General features: G+C 52.0%; 2 protein-coding genes across 4 annotated transcripts in view; both read left to right on the top strand.

Moving 5' to 3' along the window:
• Positions 1–1,957: 1,957 nt before the first annotated feature.
• On the top strand, positions 1,958–13,770 carry C1RL (complement C1r subcomponent like). The gene is made up of 6 exons (XM_027093134.1): positions 1,958–2,083; positions 2,656–2,932; positions 7,640–7,826; positions 9,247–9,372; positions 9,498–9,572; positions 11,734–13,770. Exons 1-6 carry the CDS (start codon positions 2,016–2,018, stop codon positions 12,570–12,572), a joined length of 1,572 nt encoding a protein of 523 aa, XP_026948935.1. The 5' UTR covers positions 1,958–2,015; the 3' UTR covers positions 12,573–13,770.
• A 627-nt stretch (positions 13,771–14,397) lies between these two features.
• C1R (complement C1r) overlaps positions 14,398–22,738 on the top strand; it is an 11,259-nt gene continuing 2,918 nt past the window's right edge. Inside the window, exons 1-11 of one of the 3 annotated variants that reach the window (XM_027093132.1) lie at positions 14,398–14,664; positions 14,800–15,020; positions 16,121–16,176; positions 16,906–17,134; positions 18,397–18,589; positions 18,905–19,051; positions 19,146–19,342; positions 19,632–19,779; positions 19,887–20,008; positions 21,793–21,871; positions 22,221–22,376. In XM_027093132.1, the coding sequence (XP_026948933.1) occupies positions 16,175–16,176; positions 16,906–17,134; positions 18,397–18,589; positions 18,905–19,051; positions 19,146–19,342; positions 19,632–19,779; positions 19,887–20,008; positions 21,793–21,871; positions 22,221–22,376 (1,273 nt within the window). In that variant the 5' untranslated portion in view covers positions 14,398–14,664; positions 14,800–15,020; positions 16,121–16,174. Of the gene's footprint in view, positions 14,665–14,799; positions 15,021–15,111; positions 16,177–16,223; positions 16,812–16,905; positions 17,135–18,396; positions 18,590–18,904; positions 19,052–19,145; positions 19,343–19,631; positions 19,780–19,886; positions 20,009–21,792; positions 21,872–22,220; positions 22,377–22,738 lie in introns of those variants that run through there. The other 2 variants (XM_027093133.1, XM_027093131.1) reach the window with 2 other exon arrangements.

Here is a 22,738-nt window from a genome sequence, read left to right as displayed (position 1 = left end):
GTGAGCCATGGCCGCTGAGCCTGCGCGTCCGGAGCCTGTGCTCTGCAACGGGAGAGGCCAAAAGAGGGAGCCGCGAGCAAAAAAAAAAAAAAAAAAAAAAAAAGTGCTTAGCAAAGTGACGGTGGGGCTGGAAGAAGGGGGGTTGGAAGGTTAGCACAGGGGAGGAAGGGAGGAAGCTGGCTAAGAGGCTTTCTACCCAGGTATTCAAGATTCAGCTACACGCACATCACCATCTCGTATCCAGGCAAGGCAGCATACCAGCCATCAGTGATGGAGAACCCAGCAGCCACAGTCCTGCCTTCATGGAGCCTGCTAGCTGGCCTGGGGGACGGTTTGGAAGGTCCCCTAGGGGTTCCCAGAGAGAATCGTTTTTTTTCACTCTATACCTTAATTTATTCTTTTTTACTTTCATTGGAGTATAGTTGATTTACAATGTTGTGTTAATTTCTGCTGTACAGCAAACTGACTCTGTTATGAATATACATATATCCACTCCTTTTTAGATTCTTTTCCCATATAGGCCATTACAAGGTATCGAGTAGAGTTCCCTGTGCTGTACAGTAGGTCCTTATTAGTTATCTATTTTATATATAGTAGTGTGTATGGGTCAATCCCAATCTTCCAATTTTTCCCTCCCACACTTTACCTACCCCCATAACCATAAGTTTATTTTCTACATCTGTAATTATTTCTGTTTTGTAGATAAGTTCATTTGTAGCCTTTTTTTAGATTCCACAAATAAGCGATAGCATATGACATTGCTCCTTCTCTGTCTGACTTACTTCACTCAGTATGGCAATCTCTAGGTCCGTCCCTGTTGCTGCAGATGGCCTTGCTTCGTCCTTTTTTATGGCTGAGTAATATTCCATTGTATACATATACCACATCTTCTTTATCCACTCCTCTGTTGACGGACTGAGAGCACTGGCATGGGTGAGGAGCCTTTCTCAGCAAACGGCAGCCTTTGTGGGTGGAGAATAGGGAGGGAAAGGGTACACAGGACTCTGCGATGAAGCCACCACGAGCTAAGACCCTGAGCCCCAGAGGTGCGCAGAACTTCTAGACCAGGCTGGAGTCCACCACAGGACATGACCCTGTGACCTCCAGGGGTGCAGAGGCCGCCCACACCTGCCTGCACCCCCTCCCCTCTCCGATCACAGTGGGTGTGCGGACTGTTGTGAGCCAGCTCTGTGGGCAGCAGGGTTCCCCAGTGGGCACTCCCCACCCCCTCGCTCATTGGTCAGAGGGAGTCTGCGTCCACAGGGAACAGTTTGCGGGTGACCTCTTAGGACAGGACTCCCAACCTCCACAAGGGCTTCCTGGTCTCCTACCAAGCTGTGGGTGAGAGTCCCCCTTGGGGGTTCAGGGAGGGCAGCCCCTGCCCACAGACACGGCCCCAGGTATCTGCCTAAAGAAGCTTCGGCCTGGGCCTGCCCCCGGCCCTGCGCCGGCCTGACCCTGCTGGACCAGCAGCGTCCAGGGGTTGTGGACAGGATTCAAAGACTACCTAAGTGAGCGCCGCCAGCCATGCTTGGTGAGGAGGGAGGGGGAAGGAGAGGCTCCAGTCCAGGCTCACAAACTTCAGTTTCTACAAGAGGTGGGCTGGTCACAGAATGAGCCGCTGAGAGGTCAGGGAGGGAGAGGTATGGCCCATTAAAGGGGACAGCCTAACTCACAAGGAGCCATCCTACCGTGTGTGATACATGCACATGGTAAAAATTAAATAGTTTTAAATAGTGCAAAAGAGTCAAGAGTCAGTGCCCTCCCACCCCTGGTCTCTCCTGAGGGCCAGCGTGGTTTTCGAGATGTTTTTCCCGAGTTGCGGTGGGTGAGCTATTCCTGAATCAGACAGCAGGTGGCGCTCAAGCCAGAGAATTAGAAAAAGGGAATTGCCGAGAGTTACTCAACGCATTTCCAGTAACTGCTCCCTCCTCCCCCTCAGGGCCTCCTCCAGCCCCACTTCCTGTTCCCTGGCCCGGGCCAGGTCCCCTCAGGGTTCAGATGTCGGCTTCCAGATGCCCGGACTCAGAGCAGGGGAACTGTCTCTGGGGAAGCCCCATTCCACTCGCTGCCCAGGCAACACGTGAGTGTGCCTGGAGAGGCTGGAGAGGCTGGGGAGGCTGCGGAGGAGGAGGGTGGGCATGCGGGAGGGGACCCAGGGGCGGATGAATACACACACGGCCTCCAGCAGCCCTCCCCGGGGTGCTCGGGCTCAACGCTCCAGACAAGACCCCCGTCCCCTTTAAATGTCCCTGGGGCTTCCCTGGCGGTCCAGCGGTTAACACTCGTTGCTCCCACCGCAGGGGGTGCCTTTGATGCCTAGTCAGGGAACTCAGACCCCACAAGCCATGTGGCCAGAAAAATAAAATAAATGGCCCTCACTTGTACTCCTGTCGCTCCCTCAGACCCCAGGGGAGTCTGGCTGAAGCAGAAGGCTGCCCCTGCGGGGAGGAGACTCTCCAGGGAGGTGGGCAATGGTGGAAAACTCACCTTCCTAGCGCGGGCTGACCAGGAGGCTGAAGGAATTGGGGTGATGGGGGGGCAATAAGCGAGTGGCCAGAGGTGCTCAGGCGTCAAGGGCTGAGGCCGCCGCTGCTGAGCCTTTCCCAGGCCTCTCAGCCCTCAGCACTGCCTGCTGCGTTCATATCTCCGCAGGCTCCAGGCCACAGCCATGTGGTCCCATCCGCCCTCGCCCACTCCCAGGTGGTGGCTGTTCCTCTGGGGAGTCCTCCAGGCTTGCCCCACGCAGGGCTCCGTGCTCTTGGCCCAGCCGCTGCCCCAGAAACTGATGTCCCCCGGGTACCCGGAACCGTATGTCAAAGGCCAAGAGAGCTCCACGGACATCGAGGCTCCAGAGGGCTTTGCCGTGAGGCTCGTCTTCCAGGACTTCGACCTGGAGCCGTCCCCGGACTGTGACCGGGACTACGTCTCGGTGAGCTGGGAGGGCCTCTGTGGAGGGAGCCTCTCGGCCTGGAGCCCAGGGGCAGCCGGCCCCGAAGTGCGAGGCTTACCTGGGAGGCCAGGTGTACCCAGCGCACAGCCTCCCACCGGAGGCCCGGTGCCGACCTGTGCCCCCTGCCGTCTGGGCCCCATAGAAGAGGACAGGACAGCAGGTCTGGCCCTGCCTTTGGAAGTCTCATAAAGGGACACACAAATACTGCGAATCCCTGGAGTCAAAAGCAGGAACTCACACATCAGTCATTAAAAATCCATCATCAAGTATGTTGAGTGCCTGCTCTGTCAGGCTAGGAAGCTGGACGTAAATATAATAAAAGATTAGGTGACTATGAGTTTCCCTTGGAGGCGCTATGGCAAAACCTCACATATGACAAGGGCATTATTCAGAATAAGGACACTTTAAAAACAGTACTTTACGTTATCTTTTTTTTTTTAATTTATTTTTGGGTCTTCGTTTCCACGCGAGGGCTTTCTCTAGTTGCAGCGAGCGGGGGCTACTCTTCGTTGTGGTGCACGGGCTTCTCGTTGCAGTGGCTTCTCTTGTTGTGGAGCACGGGCTGTAGGCGCGCGGGCTGCAGTAGTTGTGGCTCGTGGGCTCTAGAGCACAGGCTCAGTAGTTGTGGCGCACGGGCCTAGTTGCTCCACAGCGTGTGGAATCTTCCTGGACCAGGGCTCGAACCCATGTCCCCTGCATTGGCAGGCGGATTCTTAACCACTGTTCCACCAGGGAAGTCCCTACATTATCTTTTGGTTTAAATTTTATTTCTATCCAAATAATACATGTGCATAATTTTTTAAAAAAAAATCAGAGTACGCCAAGGCTTATCATCTCCAGCCTCCTCCCCCTGCCCCCATTGCTGCTCCCCAGGGCAGTCATTTATGATTCATGTAGCTGTTTCATCTGGTGTTTATGTTCAGAAGTATAAATAATTTCTCTATTAACTTCCAGCTCTAAGAGATGAGGACTTAGCTTTATCTCTCTTCGACCTTCACCACCCACGTTTCCCCTCCCCCATCCTCTCAATTTACCTCTATTATCGTTTTTAGTTAAAACTATATTCATTTTTTACATCATTATGACTTTGAAGTACTCACATCTGTGCACTTGGTGTACAGTTTCCTTTCTCCAGCTTTTGGATTTCCCAGCAGTCGATAACTCCATAGTGTTTTGGGGGTTTGGGGTTTTTTTGTTTGATTTTTAGTTTGCTGAGTTCTCTCTGTAACCAACCTCCCCCAAACTCTCAGCCAGGAGAGTAAATCTCTCGACATCTTCGAGTACGAATCTCAGTCTCTCGGTCCTCCTTTGCGTTGGTGACATTCCACCCCATCCCACCTGGGGTGACGTCCCCATGACTTATTTCTTCAGTCTCTTTGCTTTCTAAGCCTTCATTGTCGAGGAGTTCCCTTTTCCCACCTTCCGGAGATTTCCTTTACTTGTCCTGTGTTGGAAGTGACTCTCATCTCCTTCTCTTTCTTGGTTTACTCTCTCCTTTTGGAGGAGCACATTCTCCTCCAGAAAGGGAATGAGGGAACACATTTTAGAGGAACTTAGATAGCCCTGAATGTCTTCGTTCTCCCCTCACACTTGGTGGATAGTTTATCTGGGTTACATTCTAGGTTAGAAGTCATTTTCTCTCAGAATTTTAAGGACACGGTCTTCTAGCCCTAGTGTTGTTAGAACTCCTGAGCCTTAGTGTTTTCTCTCTAGAACTTTCAGCATATTTTCCTTATTACCAGCATCTGAACTTCCATCAGGATGTGCCTTGATGCAGGTCAGGTCATTCTGTACTCATTGTACAGGGTTCTTTTTTTTTTTTTTTTCGGTACGCGGGCCTCTCACTGCTGTGGCCTCTCCCGTTGCGAAGCACAGGCTCCGGATGCACGGGCTCAGCAGCCATGGCTCACGGGCCCAGCCGCTCCGCGGCATGTGGGATCCTCCCGGATCGGGGCACGAACCCGTGTCCCCTGCATTGGCAGGCGGACTCTCAACCACTGCGCCACCAGGGAAGCCCCTGTACAGGGTTCTTTTAATCCAGAGACTCTCTTAATCAAGACCCTTCAATTTGAGAAAGTTCTTGTATTAATTTTTAAATCATTTCCAGACATCTACTTTATTTTCTCCTTCTGGAACTTCTATAATTTCACTGTTGTTAGGTTCTGGACAGATTATCCAGTTTTGTTATCCATTCTGTTCTGTTTTCCATCTCTTTGTCTTTTTGTTCCACTTTGTGGGAGATCTCATTGTAAATCCCAACTTTTTAATGATTTTTTTTTTCTGCTAACATTTTTTCATGTCTAAAAGTTCATTCTAATTATCTAAACGTGCCTTTTTGTAGAATCTTGTTCTTGTTTCGTAGAGGCAATATCTACTCTTTTCCCTCTATTGGAATTATTTTAAAACATTTCTCGGGCTTCCCTGGTGGCGCAGTGGTGGAGAGTCCGCCTGCCGATGCAGGGGACACGAGTTCGTGCCCCGGTCCGGGAGGATCCCACATGCCGCGGAGCGGCTGGGCCCGTGAGCCATGGCCTCTGAGCCTGCGCGTCCGGAGCCTGTGCTCCGCAACGGGAGAGGCCACGACAGTGAGAGGCCCGCGTACCACACACAAAAAAAAGAAATTAAAAAAAAAACATTTCTCTGCTCCCTGTATTCTGTCTTCTTCACCAAGTTCCTTTGTACCGTTCATTTGTTCTGGCCTGTGCTTTTCATGTTGGAGACTTTCCTGCAATGTGTGATAATCCTTGGCTGTCCATTCATATTTAAGAGTGACGTGCAGAACGCTCTTGAATGCTCTGTGTGGACAGCTGAAATCTGTCAGACGACAGGTTTGAAAATCGGGTTATCCACGAGGTGACCCAGATGTACTGCTGGGGGCCTCCTGCACATCCACAGCAGAAGGGTGTTCTCTGGTGACAGCTGGTTTCTTCAGAGGAATCCTCCCGTCTCCTGCTTACGCCGGTTCTGACACCTCCCAGAGATCTGTGATCGGAACCTGCTGCTTTCTGTTGCCCCAGCCCAAGACTCAGGTTACATGTGTCCATCTCCACTCCACCTTGCAAATGTTGTGGGCATCTCTCAGCAGCTATCACCTCCCCTCACCTTTTTGTCCTTGATAACATATCCATTTTTATCCCTCTGCTGTCCTATTAGTGGGATTTGAGGTGGGAGAGGAGATAAATGCATGTATTTATTTCTTCAGATTTAGCTGACGTCGGGACTACACTTTATTCAACTCAGCCTATGTCTGTCGAACACCTACAGTGCCCTGTTCTCCTTAGCCTTGAATCATTTTAATCCCAGCCTGACTCTTCCCTTGTCACTGACGGAGTTCGAGCTCAGGGATAGGATTGTTCCCTCCTTCCTGCTTCCAGAGTAAATCACACACACACACACACACACACACACACGCACGCACGCACGCACGCACACACATCTCGAATGCAGAATTCAACACACTGTAACCTAGTTCATGTTTTGCCCGTCAGAACCCTCAGCCAGATTCTGGTCTCCTTGGTAGCAGAACTGTGTCTTAATTCACACAGTTGTATACACAGGTGTATCCCCAGCACCTAGCACAGCATCTCCCACACAGAACATAATAAACAGCTGTTTGTCAAAGGAATAAAGGAAAGAATGAGTGAAACCCAAGCTTATCGTGCGTGTAGGACACACAACACAGTGGTTTCTGAATGAGCAGGTATTTGGTGTCACTTTCCCCGCTGCTTTTCTGCAGACACTGGAGAGCTGCCCTGGGACACAGGGGTGTCCTGGCTGGAAGGGGCCTCCACAGACCATTTTATAGGAGAGGAGACTAAGATCTGGGGAGAATGAAGGAACGGAGAGCCAGCAAGAACCCAGGATATGTGGATCAATATGAAAGTCAGCAATGAAATGAGCTGAGCAGTGAGCCGTATGCCCGGGAGAGAGATTAAACATGAAGCGGTGGCCAGGGGAACTCCTTCCAAGGTGCCCTTCCTTGGGTTGGGGACCCCATAGAAAGGCATTTGAGCAGGGTTTTGATTTAAGTTAGGCAACAGTAGACAGTGTAACCACACCGTGTACATTTTGTGTTCTTAGATCCCATACCTTGCGAGGGCTTCATTTATAGTTTGTGGGGTAAGAGGAGAGACACTCCAAAAGAAGGACAACAGGGAAGGCCAGGAACCCCAGGGGCGCAGTCTGTGCAGAGGGTCTTCTCGCTTCTCAGATGTTGGCCACAGGAAGTTACTCAGAGAAGTGAAATGTGATGGAGATGGAAGAAGCTGGACGGGAGGGACTTACGTCTGCATATTCATTGATTCAAAGCTGTGATGCTGTAGGTACCAGGTTGAGCATCAGGGACTCAGTGGGGAGCAAAATAGATGTAGTTTCTGCCTTCTGAGAACTTATAATCCAGTTATTATAAGTTTCTATTTCAATTCTTGAAATATTGTGGGCTGTATGAGATAAGCATGGCAGGCTAAAGGAATCTGCTGGGTATCTGGTCATGGACGGAAGAAACCTGGGAGCCAGTAATGGAGCAGGAAGCAACTTGAGGAAGGCTCCGTGGGGTGGTGCGGTTTCTGAGCCCCAGCGGTACGTAGACCTTCAAGGCGGGGCTGGGGGTCCAGGCTGCGGCATGACCCTGTGACCACCTGTGGTGCAGATTCACCCCACGCCTGCCTGCCCCCCCTCCCCTTTCAGATCACAGCCAGTGGAATGGATCCCAGTCGGTTCTGTGGGCAGCAGGGCTACCTGCTGGGCAGCCCCCCTGGTCAGAGGGAATTTGTGTCCTCAGGGAACAGTTTGCGGCTGACCTTCCGTTCACCCGCCTCTGAGGACAGAACCCCGGGCCTCCACAAGGGCTTCCTGGCCCTCTACCAAGCCGTGGGTGAGTGAACCCCTTGGGGTGCAGGGAGGGAAGCCCCTGCCCATAGCCCTGGCCCCTGGTATCTTGAAGTGACAAGCGGAAGCTGAGGCTGGGGGCTCGGGACACCTGGGCTCAGCCCCTTGCTGCCCGGCCCGCCCTGCTGGTGAGCAGCCCAGTCGCAGGGCACCCAGCTCAGCTCCAGCTCTTGTCTCCCTACATATTTACAGGCCCAGCACTTGCAGATCATCTCGTTTTTCAAGAGGAGCCAAAAATTCAGATTTTTAAGTGAAATTCCAGATTTTCACATGGTAACCCCAGGTTTTTTGAAAGATAATACATGCCCACAGTAAAATTTTCAAAAAAATAATCTTCCTCTAACCTCTGGCCCCTAATCCCTGGCTATTCTGTCCAGAAATGACTCTGTTCTCTATTTCCTGGGTATTCTTCCAAAGACATTCCAGGCCACTCAAATATAAATATTGTGGGCGTGTGTGTTGCTAATAGTCACAATGTTTTAAATTTGCCATTTTTCATTCAATGATTTTTTTTTTTTTTTTTTTTTTGGCCGTGCTGTGCAGCTTCTGGGGTCTTAGTTCCCCAATCAGGGATCAAACCCAGGCCCCGGTGGTGAAAGCGCTGAGTCCCAACCACTGGACTGACAGGGAACTGCTTCAATGATATATCTTAAAGATCATCCCATATACATGTGGTTAGCATTGCCTAATTCTTTTTTTTTTTTTTTTGCAGTACACGGGCCTCTCACTGTTGTGGCCTCTCCCGTCGCGGAGCACAGGCTCCAGACACGCAGGCTCAGCGGCCATGGCTCACGGGCCCAGCCGCTCCGCAGCATGTGGGATCTTCCCCGACCGGGGCACGAACCCGTGTCCCCTGCATCGGCAGGCGGACTCTCAACCACTGCGCCACCAGGGAAACCCATATATACATCTTTGATCACATATATGAGGATAAATTCTTAGAAATAAAAAAGTGAAAAACATTCGCAATTTTAATTTTGATATTGCTAAATTTCCCTACAAGAGTTTTGCTAATTTACAGTCCCACTAACCATATATGAAAATGCCTGTTTCCCATACCCTACTTTCACAGTTACTTTCAGACTTTTATAGCATTAACAATCTGCAGTGAAAAATAATTCAAATAATAAAAAAAAAAAGAAGAAGAAAACTGTGCTGGGAACTCCCTGATGGTCCAGTGGTTAGGACTCGGCACGTTCCATGCCGAGGGCCCAGGTTCAGTCCCTAGTTGGAGAACTAAGGTCCTGCAAGCCATGCGGCCAAAAAAAAGTTTTTTTTAATTTAAAAAATAAAATTAAAAAAAGACTGTGCAGGTCAAACTAAATATGGCCACGGACCAGAATCAGTCCCTGGGTTGCCAGTTTGCAGTTCTGTTCTCTGTCCTATTGACCTCTGTTTCCCTTTAGGTATGAATCATAGTCAGCCCATCAGCCAGGCCAGTGGGGACCCTGAGGCCATCAACACACCTGGAGACAACTCCACTGAGATCCAGAGCCACTGCCAAGAGCCCTATTATCAGGCTATGCCCGCAGGTAAGTCCCCACCTGCTGAAGAACCAGCTCCTACCTGCCTCACTCCCCCCAGGAGGTCTGAAGCCTCTTTCAGCCCCTCCTCCCAATTCTGAGCCTGTTCTGTGCCTCCCTCATTTCACTCCCAGGGACACTCACCTGCACCGCCCAGGTGCCCTGGAAGCAGACACAGGAAAGGGAGGAGGTTCCTCGCTGTGTGCCTGGTAAGTGGGGACCTGTGGCACCATGACGTTGGCCACCTCCCAGACAAGCCTCAGCTGTTGCACAGGGCCTGTCTAAGGGCACAGGACAGCCGTAGAATAGAAAGGGGGAGGTGAAGGCAGAAAGTGAGGCAGAAAAGGGGAACCAAGAAGGCCCAGAAAAGGAGAAGGAAGGAGCTCATCCCTTCTCCTTCGAGGATCAAGGGATAACTGGGAAACGAAAAGCCAGAAGGAAGCTAATCAGAGGGACAGATGAGTTGAAATAAGAGAAAACCCTCTTTTGACATGGTCTGCTTTAACGATACACAGAGAGGCTCTCTGTCCCCAAAATATTTCCCTACCTTAATGCCACAGTGCCAGAAGGCCCAGCATTTTTTAAAAAAAAATTTTGGAGATAAAATTCATATAACATAAAAATCACTCTTGCAAAGTGTACAATTCAGTAACTTTTAGTGTATTCACCATGTTGTGCAACCATTACTACTTATTCTAGAGCATTTTCATCACCCCAAAAAGAAACTCCAACTCTCCCTTCTCCCATCTCCTGGCAACCGCTACCTACTTTCTATCTCTGTGGATTTTATTCTGGACATTTTATGTCAATGGAATCATATAATAGCCTTTTGCGTCTGGCTTCTTTCATTTAGCGTAATGTTTTCAAGGTTCATCCACGTTGTAGCATGTATCAGTTCTCCATTCCTTTTCTTTTCTTTTCATTTTTTGGCCGAGCTGTCCAGCATGTTGCATCTTAGTTCCCCAAGCACGAATCAAACCTGCGCCCCTTGCAGTGGAAGCAGGGAGTCTTAACCACTGTACCGCTAGGGAAGTCCCAGTACTCTATTCCTTTTCATGGCTGAATAGAATTCCACTGTACAGATAGACCACATTTTGTTTATCCATTCATAGATTGATAGACATTTAGGTTGTTTTCACTTTTTGCCTTTTATGAATATTGCCGCGGTGAGCATTCATGTACAAGTTTCTGTTTGAACGCGTCTTCAGGGCTCTTGAGTATAGACCTAGGAGTGGAATTGTTGGTTCACATCCTAACTCTGTGTTTAACTTTTTGAGGAACTGCCACACTGTTTTCCACAGTGACTGCACCATTTTACATGCCCACCAGCAATAGAGGAGGGTTCAGGTCCACCATTTTGGGGTTCTTTGGGGGGAGGGTTGGTTTTCTTAATATTTTGGCCCAGCCTAGCGGCCTGTGGGACTGTAGTTCCCCCACCAGGGATGGAACCGGCACTCTCGGCAGTGAAAGCACAGAGTCCTAACCACTGGACCGCCAGGGAATTCCCTCAGGTCCACCATTTTTGAAACCCAGTTTTTTGAGTCAAACATGCCTTTCTAACCCAATCTGAGTACATTTCTCAGGTTTTACTCCTGAGACACAGAAAGCTCTAGGGGCGGAGCCTGACATAGTGCTTTGGGAGGGGGAGATGTTAAAATGGAGAAATGGGACTTCCCTGGTGGCGCAGTGGTTGGGAGTCTGCCTGCCAATGCAGGGGACACGAGTTTTGAGCCCTGGTCCGGGAGGATCCCACGTGCTGTGGAGCAGCTAGGCCCATGTGCCACAACTACTGAGCCTGTGCTCTAGAGCCCACAGCCACAACTACTGAGCCTGTGTGCCACAACTACTGAAGCCCACGCGCCTAGAGCCTGTGCTCCACGACAAGAGAAGCCACCGCAATGAGAAGCCTACGCACCTCAAGGGTAGCCCCAGCTCGCCACAACTAGAGAAAAGCCTGTGCACAGCAACGAAGACCCAGTGCAGCCAAAAATAAATAAATAAACAAATTTATTTTTTAAAAAAATGGAGAAATGACCCAGAAACAAGGACAGGAGACACTGAAGACAAACTGCTTGCTGCACGGTTTTGCTCAAAGAAGGTCCCACCAAGAGTCTAAAAAAGTGGCTTAGGACTTCCCTGGCGGTCCTGTGGTTAAGACTCCGCATTTCCACTGTAGGGGGCACCGGTTCCATCCCTGGTTGGGGAACTAAGATCCTGCATGCCTCGCGGTGCAGCAAAAAAAATAAATTAATTAAAATTAAAATTAAAAAGTGGCTTTCAAATGGCTGAGGAGGCAGGAGAAAGCACTTCACAGAAGTAGGTTTCCAGATGCAGTGGCTGGTTTTTCACTTTACCCCTCCTGTCTCCCAGTCTGCGGACGGCCGGTCATCCCCATCGCCCAGAACAGGGAGCCCGTTGGTGCCTCCAGAGCTGAGCTGGGCAACTTCCCCTGGCAGGCCTTGACCAGCATCTACGGCCGAGGCGGCGGGGCCCTGCTGGGCGACAGGTGGATCCTCACCGCCGCCCACACCATCTACCCCAAGGACGGTATCTTCCTCGGGAAGAGCCGGCGCGCGGAGGTGTTCCTGGGCCACACGAACATCGACGAGCTGCTGGAGCTGGGCGGCCACCCGGTGCGCCGCGTGGTCGTGCACCCAGACTACCGCCCGGACCAGACCCACAACTTCCACGGGGACATCGCCCTCCTGGAGCTGCGGCACAGTGTCCCGCTGGGCCCCCACCTCCTCCCGGTCTGCCTGCCCGACCGCAAGGCCCTGTACCGCCCGGGCCTGGCGGGCTACGTCAGTGGCTTTGGCATGGAGAACGGCTGGTTGACCACGGAGCTGAAATACTCCCAGGTGCCCGTGGCCCCGAGGGCGGCCTGCAAGGCCTGGCTCCGAGAGAAGCGGAGGACCGAGGTGTTCTCCGACGGCATGTTCTGCGCCGGGGACAGCACGCGGCCGCAGAGTGTCTGCCAGGGGGACAGTGGTGGTGCCTACGTGGTGTGGGACGATCGTGCCCGTCGCTGGGTGGCCACGGGCATCGTATCCTGGGGCATTGGGTGTGGTGAGGGGTACGGCTTCTACACCAAAGTGCTCAACTACGTGGACTGGATCAGAGGAGTGATGGGCGGGAAGGATGACCCCGGGGTGCTGAGCAGGGGCACCCACCGTGGAGCCCAGGCGGGAGAGGGTTGGGTTGAGGACTGAACCCTGGGCGTGGGGCGGTGGGAACAGAGATTCCTATTCAGGTCACAGCTGCAGCAAACCACTGAGCCAGAGAAATCCTCCGCGTCCCTCAGCCCCCTTCTCACCCTCCACCTTCCTGCGGGTTTGCGCGCTACACCCACACGTCTCCTCGCTACACCCACACGTCTCCTCGAGTTTCCGCTTTGAACTTCATCCCCCGGGACACGGCGTCTCTCTCCCGAGAGACAGTCTCCTCATCCTCCTGTTCAAGTGCAGTGTGGGAAAGTAGTCTCAGTTCATTTCTGAAACTCTTCAAAGCCCCTGTGATCGACCTTCAAAGAGTCAAATAGTCTTGGCTTCACCTCGCACAACTCCTTGGCTGCAATTACAGTCACAGCTCTACGTTGTTCTGTATCTTCTTCTATCAGGCGCTTCCCGTGTGTTACTTCACCGACTCCTCACACCAGCTTTGCAAAGGATGAGTTATTATCCACGTTTTACCAAGGAGGAAACTGAAGCTCAGGGAGATGAAGGGACTCTTCCAAACCCCACAGCTGATACAGGACGGCGAAGGCATGTCCTTTCCAGTACACCTCGACAGCTCTCAGGTGTCCTCAAGACCTACTGTATCGCCCACTCCCCGATCCCCGCATCCTTTTAGATTCTCCCTCCTGGGAATTCCTGCCTCGGTGAAGCTGACAGCAGCTGGCTCACACTTTCCTGCTGGCCTGCAGACACCTCGGTGAGCCCAGCCCTGGGCTGGACGGTCCTGCAGGCACCCCCAGAGTTGCTGGACACCCTGGGCCATGTCCCCAACATCAAGCACACTGCTCTCCCTGAAAAGACCAACTCTTTAATTTTTAGTAAGGACTTGATGTCACAGTAAAAGACACAAGTAAAATACAGTTGTTCAAATGGAAAACATAAAAAGACACAAATAAAAAACAATTGTTCAACTGGAAATAGAAGACAGATACATAAAACAGAAGAGAACAAATTTGCTAGACTTCAAGGTCGAGTTAGCTATATGGTTAAAGGTTACATTTATCTTTGAGAAAACAGCAGGATTCAAAGTTATACATACATGTGGTTTCTTCAATTTTTTAAACCTATACATAGTACAGAATACTCAAAATATTAATCTGAGGGTTTTTTAGTGGTATAATTTTGGCTGTGTTGTTTTCCCCTACGTTCCACTAAATTTTATTTAATGAGTATATATTAGTTTTATTTGTCTTATTTCTTTAATTTTTTAAAATTTATTTATTTATTTTTGGCTGCGTTGGGTCTTCGTTGTTGCACGCGGGCTTCCTCTAGTTGTGGCGAGCGGGGGCTACTCTTTATTGCAGTGCACGGGTTTCTCATTGCGGTGGCTTCTCTTGTTGCTAAGCACGGGCTCTAGGTGCTCGGGCTTCAGTAGTTGTGGCTCACGGGCTCAATTGCTCTGCGGCATGTGGGATCTTCCCGGACCAGGGCTCAAACCCGTGTCTCCTGCATTGGCAGGCGGATTCTTTACCACTGCACCACCAGGGAAGCCCCTGTCTTCTTTATTTTTATTATTGAGAACATGATGAGTTTCTCCCTGCCAAGGCAAAAAATATATACCTATACATATCTATATGTCTGTATCTATCTATCTATATCTAGACAGGTCTAGATATAGATAGATACATGTAGATACAGTTATAGGTACAGGTATATAGATATATAGATGTAAATATATCCACAGAGGGAAACATACCATTATGTTAAGAGAGAAAACTTTTTTCTCCCCAGAGTCACATCTTAAAAGGAATGATCAATATAACAGTGTCTTCAATACTGGTTTGAAAACAAATGCTTGAGCAATCTTCACGTGGCTGTTTCTTCTTGCTGTCCTTGGTATACATCAAGGGTATACCAGAACATGTAAGTCAAGGTTATTTTGTATGGTTGGGCAGAGTGGGAATCCGACTGGGACTGAGCTAATGAGGTCCAAGCTTGCCAGTTTCCAGTCATGCCACGTGGTACCAGGACAGAACTCAGAATCCCTAGGAGGAATGGGAGAGTTTCTGCCAAGACTTACCTTCTTGGACCACCTCCTCTACCTGTATATCTGCCATCCTGCCCCGTGGTAAGTGCACAGCACACACATACTGCTGTCCAGATACTAATGTGCAGTTTGCTAGACAAGATTCCCCTCCTTTCTTGCCTCCTGACCTCCTCCTTATCCTTCTTCCCTACCTTTTGTCCTTCCTCACCTGACAAGGCCACGGATCATCATGGATCAGCCCTGCCGGCAGACTCAGTCCTCGGCTCTGATGTATAAACCTGCTGGAGATCCTCCAACCCTCCAACCTGGCCTGATCTTGCCTCTCCCATGTGCCTGCTCTCAAACTACATTCAGTGAGGACCGGTTCACTGCCTAACGGGAAGCTGCCACATCTTGGCGAGCCCAGTGCCTGGGAAAGTGCCTAGCACTTTAAATAGGTAGCTTCCAAACGGATAAGTGAGCAGGTGGGTGGGTGGAGAGATAGAGGGATTCATCTAATAGGGCAAACAAGCAGGATGGACTACAGAGGCCTGAGAACTCAGAGGCCTGTTCTGGATCTGCGTCTCCCTATGGAGCACACCGCTATAGGGTCGCTGAGCCCTGGAGAGTTGAAGAAAGTCTTCCCCAAAGAGCAAAGGTTTAAAACAGGACACAATGGCCTGGAGGACAAGAGAGACGAGAGCCCTTTCTCCCTCCCGGGGGCCTGGCCTTCTCTCAGAAAAGACTAAGTCACTAGTGGTCGGTCTTACAGCCACACTGTTTGCCCAGCCCTAGGCAGCTGGGACACTCAGGGGCTCAAACTCTTGACCAGTTTCTGAGGATAAGAGGATGTGTCTATCCTGTCCTCAGCTGCCCCCGCTTCTCGAAGAGACAAGTTCATTGGCAGGCCTGGGTTCACTGAGGTGGGGAAGAAGGGTCTTAAAACTGAGCCTGGCGCTGCTTTCCAGGGGTCACAGCAATCCTTGCTCTTCGTGTCATTGATGAGTGAAGTAGCCCAGGGCCCCAGGGCAACCGAACTCCATTCTCCTCTGTGCCCTCCTGCACTACCCTTCTCCAGCCCTTGTTCCTGTCACATCATCCTGGGCATTGAAACCCTGGCTGCTCCCAGACCAGGTGCCAGGCGACTAAGGACAGGAAGGGTCCAGGAAAGAGAGTCACCCTCAACTGCAATCTCCACTGCCCTTTTGGTAGGAACCTTGTACAACAACATCAGACCCCAGAAAGGTCCTGGAAGAAAGAGGGAATTCCCATCAGATTTAGAAACGAAAGTCTGGGCCTCCAACCAAAGGCTTTTTTCTGTCCCTAAAAATGCAGACCCATCTCTAGACCTTCCCCATGTGGCCAGCAGGTGGCACCACCATCGGGGATTTCAAAACCAAAACTAAATTACACTGGAAACAGATTTTTTTTTTTTTTGGTTTTTGTTTATGCAAATAGTTCATTCCCTACAACATTCCTCCCGTAATGGTCCCCCCCTTTTCCTCCTCATTCCCTCCCCCTTCCCTCCTCTGCGTGACTCTGCTCTCCCTGGACACAGAGTGGATGAAGACGCTGTCAGGAGAGTCAGAGACCCAAAAACAGGCCTTGAGAAATGTGAGTAAGGCTAATGGGGACCAAGGAGGGAGGGAGAAGCCAGAGCAGAGAATCCTGGGCACGGGAGGCAACCCTGCCCCCAGAGTTACTCAGGGAGGCGGGAACACACTTCCCCTCCGTATATACCTTACCCCTTCCAAAGTGCACATGCGTGCACTCATGCAAACACATGCCCCCCGCCCTCCTCCTGAGGGCAAGAGGAGACCTCAGACCCAGGAGGTGATGCCACCTTGCCTTCCTCCTCCAGCTCCTAGGGAGCAGCGAGATGGGGGACCCACTCAGCCCCGGAGAGGCGGCGTTTCGTGCCCGAAACCATCTTCCATAGGTGGTTTCTCCCAGAGGCCTTTGCTGAGCCTTTGGGAGCCCTTTCGGAGAGCCGTGACTGGAAACCCTCACCCCCAATTAACGGGTCCCAAGCCAGCCCTATTCCGGGAAGGGGAGGGGAGTGATGGGACAGGGCAGAGGAGGCTGGGGAGAGAGGTGGAGGGAGCTTGATGACCTCCGGACTGGACACCGCCCCGGGGAGTGTGCACCAATGCCGCAGCTGCAGAGACCAGCCTCCGCACTCCACCCGCCCCCGCCCCCCAGAACATCTCTGTGAGGTCTAGAATGGGCCGAGAGGAAAACGCCCGGCGGTATGACCATCCCCACCCCCTCCACAGCCACTGCCCAAACTGCAAGGCTGCTGCACCCCTCCAGCCCTACCGATGCCTTTTTTCTTTTTGGCAGGTGGCTCTTATACGTCCTGGTGCCAGTCCTGTTCTACAGGGTGGGAGGCTCCGTCTTCACCCCTCGGAAGCTCTATGGGGAAGTGACTTCCCCTCTGTACCCCAAGCCTTACCCCGACAACTTTGAGACCACCACTGTGATCACGGTCCCCACGGGATACAGGGTGAAGCTTGTCTTCCGGCAGTTTGACCTGGAGCCTTCGGAAGGCTGTTTCTATGATTATGTCAAGGTAGGGGCTCAGGTTGGGTGGGCAGAGGGAGAGCTGGGTGTCTCTGGAACCTGGGAACCCTGTATAGGACCCCACCTGTGGACAAAGCCCCAAGCCTGTGAAAGCTGATGGCCAGGTGGGGTTTCTGAGAGTCAAGTGATGTTGTGGATGAGTGTCCACGGGTTTGAGAGCCCCTAGGGGAGCACTGAGGGGAGAGACACAGAGGGAAGGTACGGGCCCCACTCTCAGGGGCCTACAGATCCCTGTACTGCCTACAGGGATCAGAAAAACCTTCCCCATCTTCTTACTTGCTAGGAGCCTTTGGGAAATCGCTGTGCCTCAGTTTCCCTGTTTCCATGGAGAGTATCACCTTGGCTGCCACCTCACCAGGAACGCAGGGACATGGGGAGGGGAGACGTTCATGGTGGTGGCTCAAGCATAGGCTTCAGCAAGGACAGGGAGCTGTCTCCTCACCTCTGTCATGACCAAGGGCACCGTCCCAGTCCCATCTTTCTACATCCAATAAAAATGAGATTCTTGACTCAGGATTCGGGTAGAGCACGCACACAGCCCATAAATACTATTCCAAGGAGACCTCCTGGAGGTTATAAGAGAATAACGTGAAAATGAAACATCTTCCTAGCCCAGAGGACTTGAGACGGCAGTGTTGGAGGCGAGGGGTCTTGGTGGTAAGGGATGGTGAAGAATGAGGTGGGGGGAGGGATGCCTTCTGCTCTGGAGGGGTTAAGGAATCTGTGAAGAAAGAGGTAAGGGAAGTTTGGCCATGCTTGCTAAGGCTACCAGGCCCCGGGGGCTCACGTTCAGCTGAGTCCATCACGAGGCATGGCTGGACGTGAGTGGTTTGACTAAGGCAAGGTGGAAGGATAGGGCAGAAGGTGAAGCAGACCATCCAGGCTCTAGGGATGAAGGAATGATAGAGGCCAGGTAGAGGCCACCAGGATTCCAGTGGGAGGCGGGCACAGGAGGAGATGGGAGTGAAGAAAGGTCTGAAACATGCTGGGGGTCATAAAAGGGGAAGGACGATGTTTGCAGGACAGGATAACGTGCAGAGTTAGCGGATGGAGATGCAGGGGACAGAGGAAAGGCACCTGGGGAAGCTTGCAACAGCCAGAACGCAGCAGGCAGAGAGCAGCTGGAGGCCGTCCAGCAAGGAAGCATGATCCGCTCGTCGGGACAAGAGAAGGATGACCTTCATTGACCCTCCACGTGGGACGTGTCCCCTCAACAACTGTCTCCCTACCCCACTGTCCTTCTTCCACCAGATCTCTGCCGATAAGAAAACCCTGGGGAGGTTCTGTGGGCAGCTGGGCTCTCCACTGGGCAACCCTCCAGGAAGGAAGGAATTTATGTCCCAAGGGAACAAGATGCTGCTGACCTTCCACACGGACTTCTCCAACGAGGAGAACGGCACCATCATGTTCTACAAGGGCTTCCTGGCCTACTACCAAGCTGTGGGTGAGTGGTCCCTGTGCCCGTGTTCCAGCCCTCATGTTGCACGGGGGCCGGAAAAGGAGAACCTTGACTCCAAAGAAGCAGGAAGCCTGGCCTTCCTTGCTTTTCCCAAGAGAGCTTTTTCCAGGAGGGGGCTGTCCACCTGAGCCCTGTCCCCACTGGGCAGTTCCCAGAAGGCGTTAGAGGGGCCGGGAGGCCCAGGCGGCCAGGAGCTGGCTTTGTCTGTTTAGGCCTCTGGTGAGTGACCTCGCTGAGACCAGCGCCACCACAGAAGTCCCCCGGCAGGAACTGAATGCTTCCTTCCGGGATCTCTTCCAGACCTGGACGAATGTGCCTCCCAGCTCAACTTGGTGGAGGAGAGTCCCCAGCCCCTGTGCCAGCACCTGTGTCACAACTACGTTGGTGGCTACTTCTGTTCCTGCCGTCCAGGCTACGAGCTTCAGAAGGACAGGCATTCCTGCCAGGGTGAGGTCAGGGTTGGGAGGAAGGAACCGAGCAAGGGCTCACCGGGCCAGCCCGAGTCTCCGGGTGACCCCCCCTCCCGGCTTTGCTCTCACAGCCGAGTGCAGCAGCGAGCTGTTCACAGAGCCGTCGGGCTACATCTCCAGCCTGGAGTACCCCCGGCCCTACCCGCCCGACCTACGCTGCAACTACAGCATCCGGGTAGAGCGGGGCCTCACCCTCCAACTCAAGTTCCTGGAGCCTTTCGAAATCGATGACCACGAGCAAGTACACTGTCCCTACGACCAGCTACAGGTGCAGCAGACCTCCCCACCCCCAGACGCCCTGTCCTCTCCTCCCATCGCCACATGGCTCTCTTACCCCTCCTTCCTGCTGGACCCTCTGGCCAATCGGTACAGCAACGGCCAACATCACACATGAGTTGGGCAAGTTCCTACACAGCGGGCAGCTGGGTACTGGGGATCCCTTTTACCCTCCAGCTGAAAACATACAGAAAGCAGGATCCCCACCACCAGCACCACCGCCCCAGCCCTGGGGAAAAGTCTCTGAACTGGAGAGGTGACCCTCCCTCCTCCCCCATCAGATCTATGCCAACAAGAGGAACATCGGTGAGTTCTGTGGGAAGCAAAGGCCAGAGCCCATTGACACCAGGAGCAACTCCGTGGACCTGCTGTTCTTCACGGACGAGTCAGGGGACAGCCAGGGCTGGAAGTTGCACTACACCAGCAAAAGTAAGGCTGCCCGGGGCCCCTCGCTGGCCAGCAAGGGGGCAGGATGTAGTGGGTAGAAAGAAGGCCAGTGGCTCTGCAATAAATGCGCCCTCTGCTTTCCCTGACAGTCATCAAGTGTCCCCAGCCCAAGGCCCTAGACTCGTTCACCATCATCCAGGACCTGCAGCCTCAGTACGAGTTCCGGGACTACTTCATCGCCACCTGCAAACAAGGCTACCAGCTCATGGAGGTAAGAGCCACAGCTGAGGGGAAGGAACTGGCCCAGCATCAGGAATAATTCGCACAGCCAGGCCCACAGCAGACTGAGGCTCAGCCCCAAGTGGAATCATACGTGTTTGAGCTGAAAGGGCCACCTGGCCTGTTCCAACTTGACTGCTAATTGGAAACACTTAGGATTTTAAAATACTGATGTCCAGGTCCCCCGCTAGAGCCTAGTCTATGGGTCTGGAGTGCAACCTGGGCATCAGGATTACTAAAAGCTACTCAGGTGGTACTACTGCCCAGCCAAGTTTAAGAGCTACTGGCCTTGCCCAATAACTCACTGTAGAATTAGGAACCAAAGAGGCGGGGGCGGAGGTGAAGTGCAAGGAGCAACTCAACAGTACCGGGATTGTGTGCAGCAAGGATTACCACCAAACCCCCTGCCTCTTGCTCCAGGGCTCTGGGTTTGGGGATTTTGGTGTTTTTTTTTAAGACCTAACTGACTTTGTTCAATGATTCATGAATCGGGCAGCATCCCACCTAACAACAAGAAGGGGCTTCTTTTCTGTACATTGGTGGTCTTACCCCAGGTCCACCACCCTGTCCTCAGCTTTGCAGACTCAGGAAAATACGTGGTTTTCTCCACTGCTCAATCTCACAAAAGCTGGTAAATTAAAATGCTATTTTTGAAAAGCATGCAGTTGGAGTTACCCCTGGCCAGGGACCTGGGACTGGACATCCCGTCTTTGTTCAATAGAGCCACTTGGAAGACCTACTGTGAAACAGAGAAGAGACCTTTGGTTTGTCCTTCAGTTGTAGCAAAGTCACTGAACAAACCTTCTAAGTGTTACTGAGTGTCAGGCAGTGTTCTGGATGTGGGAAGTACAGTAAAAAGAAACACATATTCATGCAGGCTTCGTGGAGCTTACCTTTGAATATTGCATCAAGCTGAGTGAGCCAGGTAACTGCTCCTCGCTCCAGGAAGGACTCAGTGTCCTAGACCCCTCCTCTCTGCTCAGGTGACAACTCACCACATCCTACGTCCCCCGCACCCTTACCTTGGCCTTTGTCATTCACATCATAGAGTTTTAAACAAGTCACACGGTTTCTCTCACATTATTCACATTTCACTGGGACATCCTAATCCTCGTACACATTCTCTTGCCATCAGTTCCAGGGCGAATTATCTGGGATGACTGTTGATCTTAATAAAACTCATTCATTTTGTCCAATTACTTTTCATTTCAGAGGGGGCCATCTCCTGCCCTGGTCCCTGCCATCTGCTCACCTACGACAGCACTTAGCATACGTCAGCATCCTCAAGCACCCTTGAAAGTGGCTGGGCTGCGCTAGTATTTTAGGAAAGGCCCTTGCCCTTAAGAAGACTACAGTCTAGGGGCGATGAGGTGACGAAAGGTGTTCCAGAGGAAGAGGAACATGGTTCTACTTCAGGGCAGAAACTTTTGTTTCAATGCAGAGAACACACAACTGGGCTTGTTGTTTTTTTAATTTAAAATTGTGGGGTTCAATTGGACCTCAGTGGAAACAGGCGAGAATCTAGAGAGAGGATTATTGGGTCTAACAACCAGCCCTAGGTCTGACTTCCTGCTGTGTGGCTCACGTGCGCCCATGTGTAAGTCTGGTCTGAAAGGACCGGCTAGGAAGAAGGACCAAGGAGCCACGTCCCTGGCTGCTAAGGTCTGAGGGCTGGAGAGATGACTTTGCATCCCTACTGTTCCCGTGTGGGCGAGGACAGGAAGGGAGCTGCGGCACCTCCTTGTACTAACAGCACCTCTATCTCTGATCAAACAGGGCAAACAGGCGCTCCTGTCCTTCACAGCTGTCTGCCAGGATGATGGTACATGGCATCGCGCCATGCCCAGGTGCAAGAGTAAGTTGCAACTCAGGGACGTGTCTCCCCCGAGGAGAAGGGAAGAGGGGTCTGGCCTAAGCATCTCCCCAGAAAGACCCTCCCCTGACTTATCCTTTGAAGCCTCTGGCCCATCCAGGAACCAGTCAGCCCTCATCTCAGCAGGACTGACAGGCTATAGCCAGGGCTGAATTTCGTTGTATCCAGTTCCCGTACATCACGAGAGCCCCCCACTCACCATAGCTCCCGAAGGTTCTCAGCATGTTCTGCGGGTCCACTCCTGCTCTGTGGGCAGACTGCTCACCTTCCTCCCACTGAAGTTCTGGTACAATCCTTACCAGCTCTCAGACGGCCCTGTGTTCTCTCCAAGTCAAGGACTGCGGGCAGCCCCGAAGTTTGCCTAATGGAGCCTTCAATTATACCACCACGACGGGGGTGAACACCTACCAGGCCCGTATCCAGTACTACTGCCACGAGCCGTATTACAAAATGCAAACCAGAGATGGCAGAAGCAAGTCTGAGCGAGGTAGGGACCCATGCAAATGGCAGTCTGCTCCCTCTTGTTGGGACATCTTCTGCAATTTCTTCCAATAGAATCCCTACAGAGTGAATATTAAGATATTTATCCAGGGCACTGGCTTCAGAGGTACCAAGAGGCATCTAATAAAGCTGAAGAAGGAAACACCTGAACTGATACAAAGAAAGACTTGAATCTCATAAGCAGCTTCTTCTCACCACCATCACCACCACCACCATCACCACCACCGCCACCACCACAACCACCACCACCACCATCACCACTACCACCACCACCACCACCACCATCACCATCACCACCATCATCACCACTACCATCACCACCACGACCATCACTACCACCATCACCAC

This window comes from Aethalodelphis obliquidens, unplaced genomic scaffold, assembly GCF_003676395.1.
Source record: "Aethalodelphis obliquidens isolate GAN/ISIS:26980383/991018 unplaced genomic scaffold, ASM367639v1 scaffold83, whole genome shotgun sequence".
NCBI lineage: Eukaryota > Metazoa > Chordata > Mammalia > Artiodactyla > Delphinidae > Aethalodelphis > Aethalodelphis obliquidens.
The sequence above is the reverse complement of the archived record's forward strand: the minus strand, read 5'-3'. Positions and strand labels throughout refer to the sequence as shown.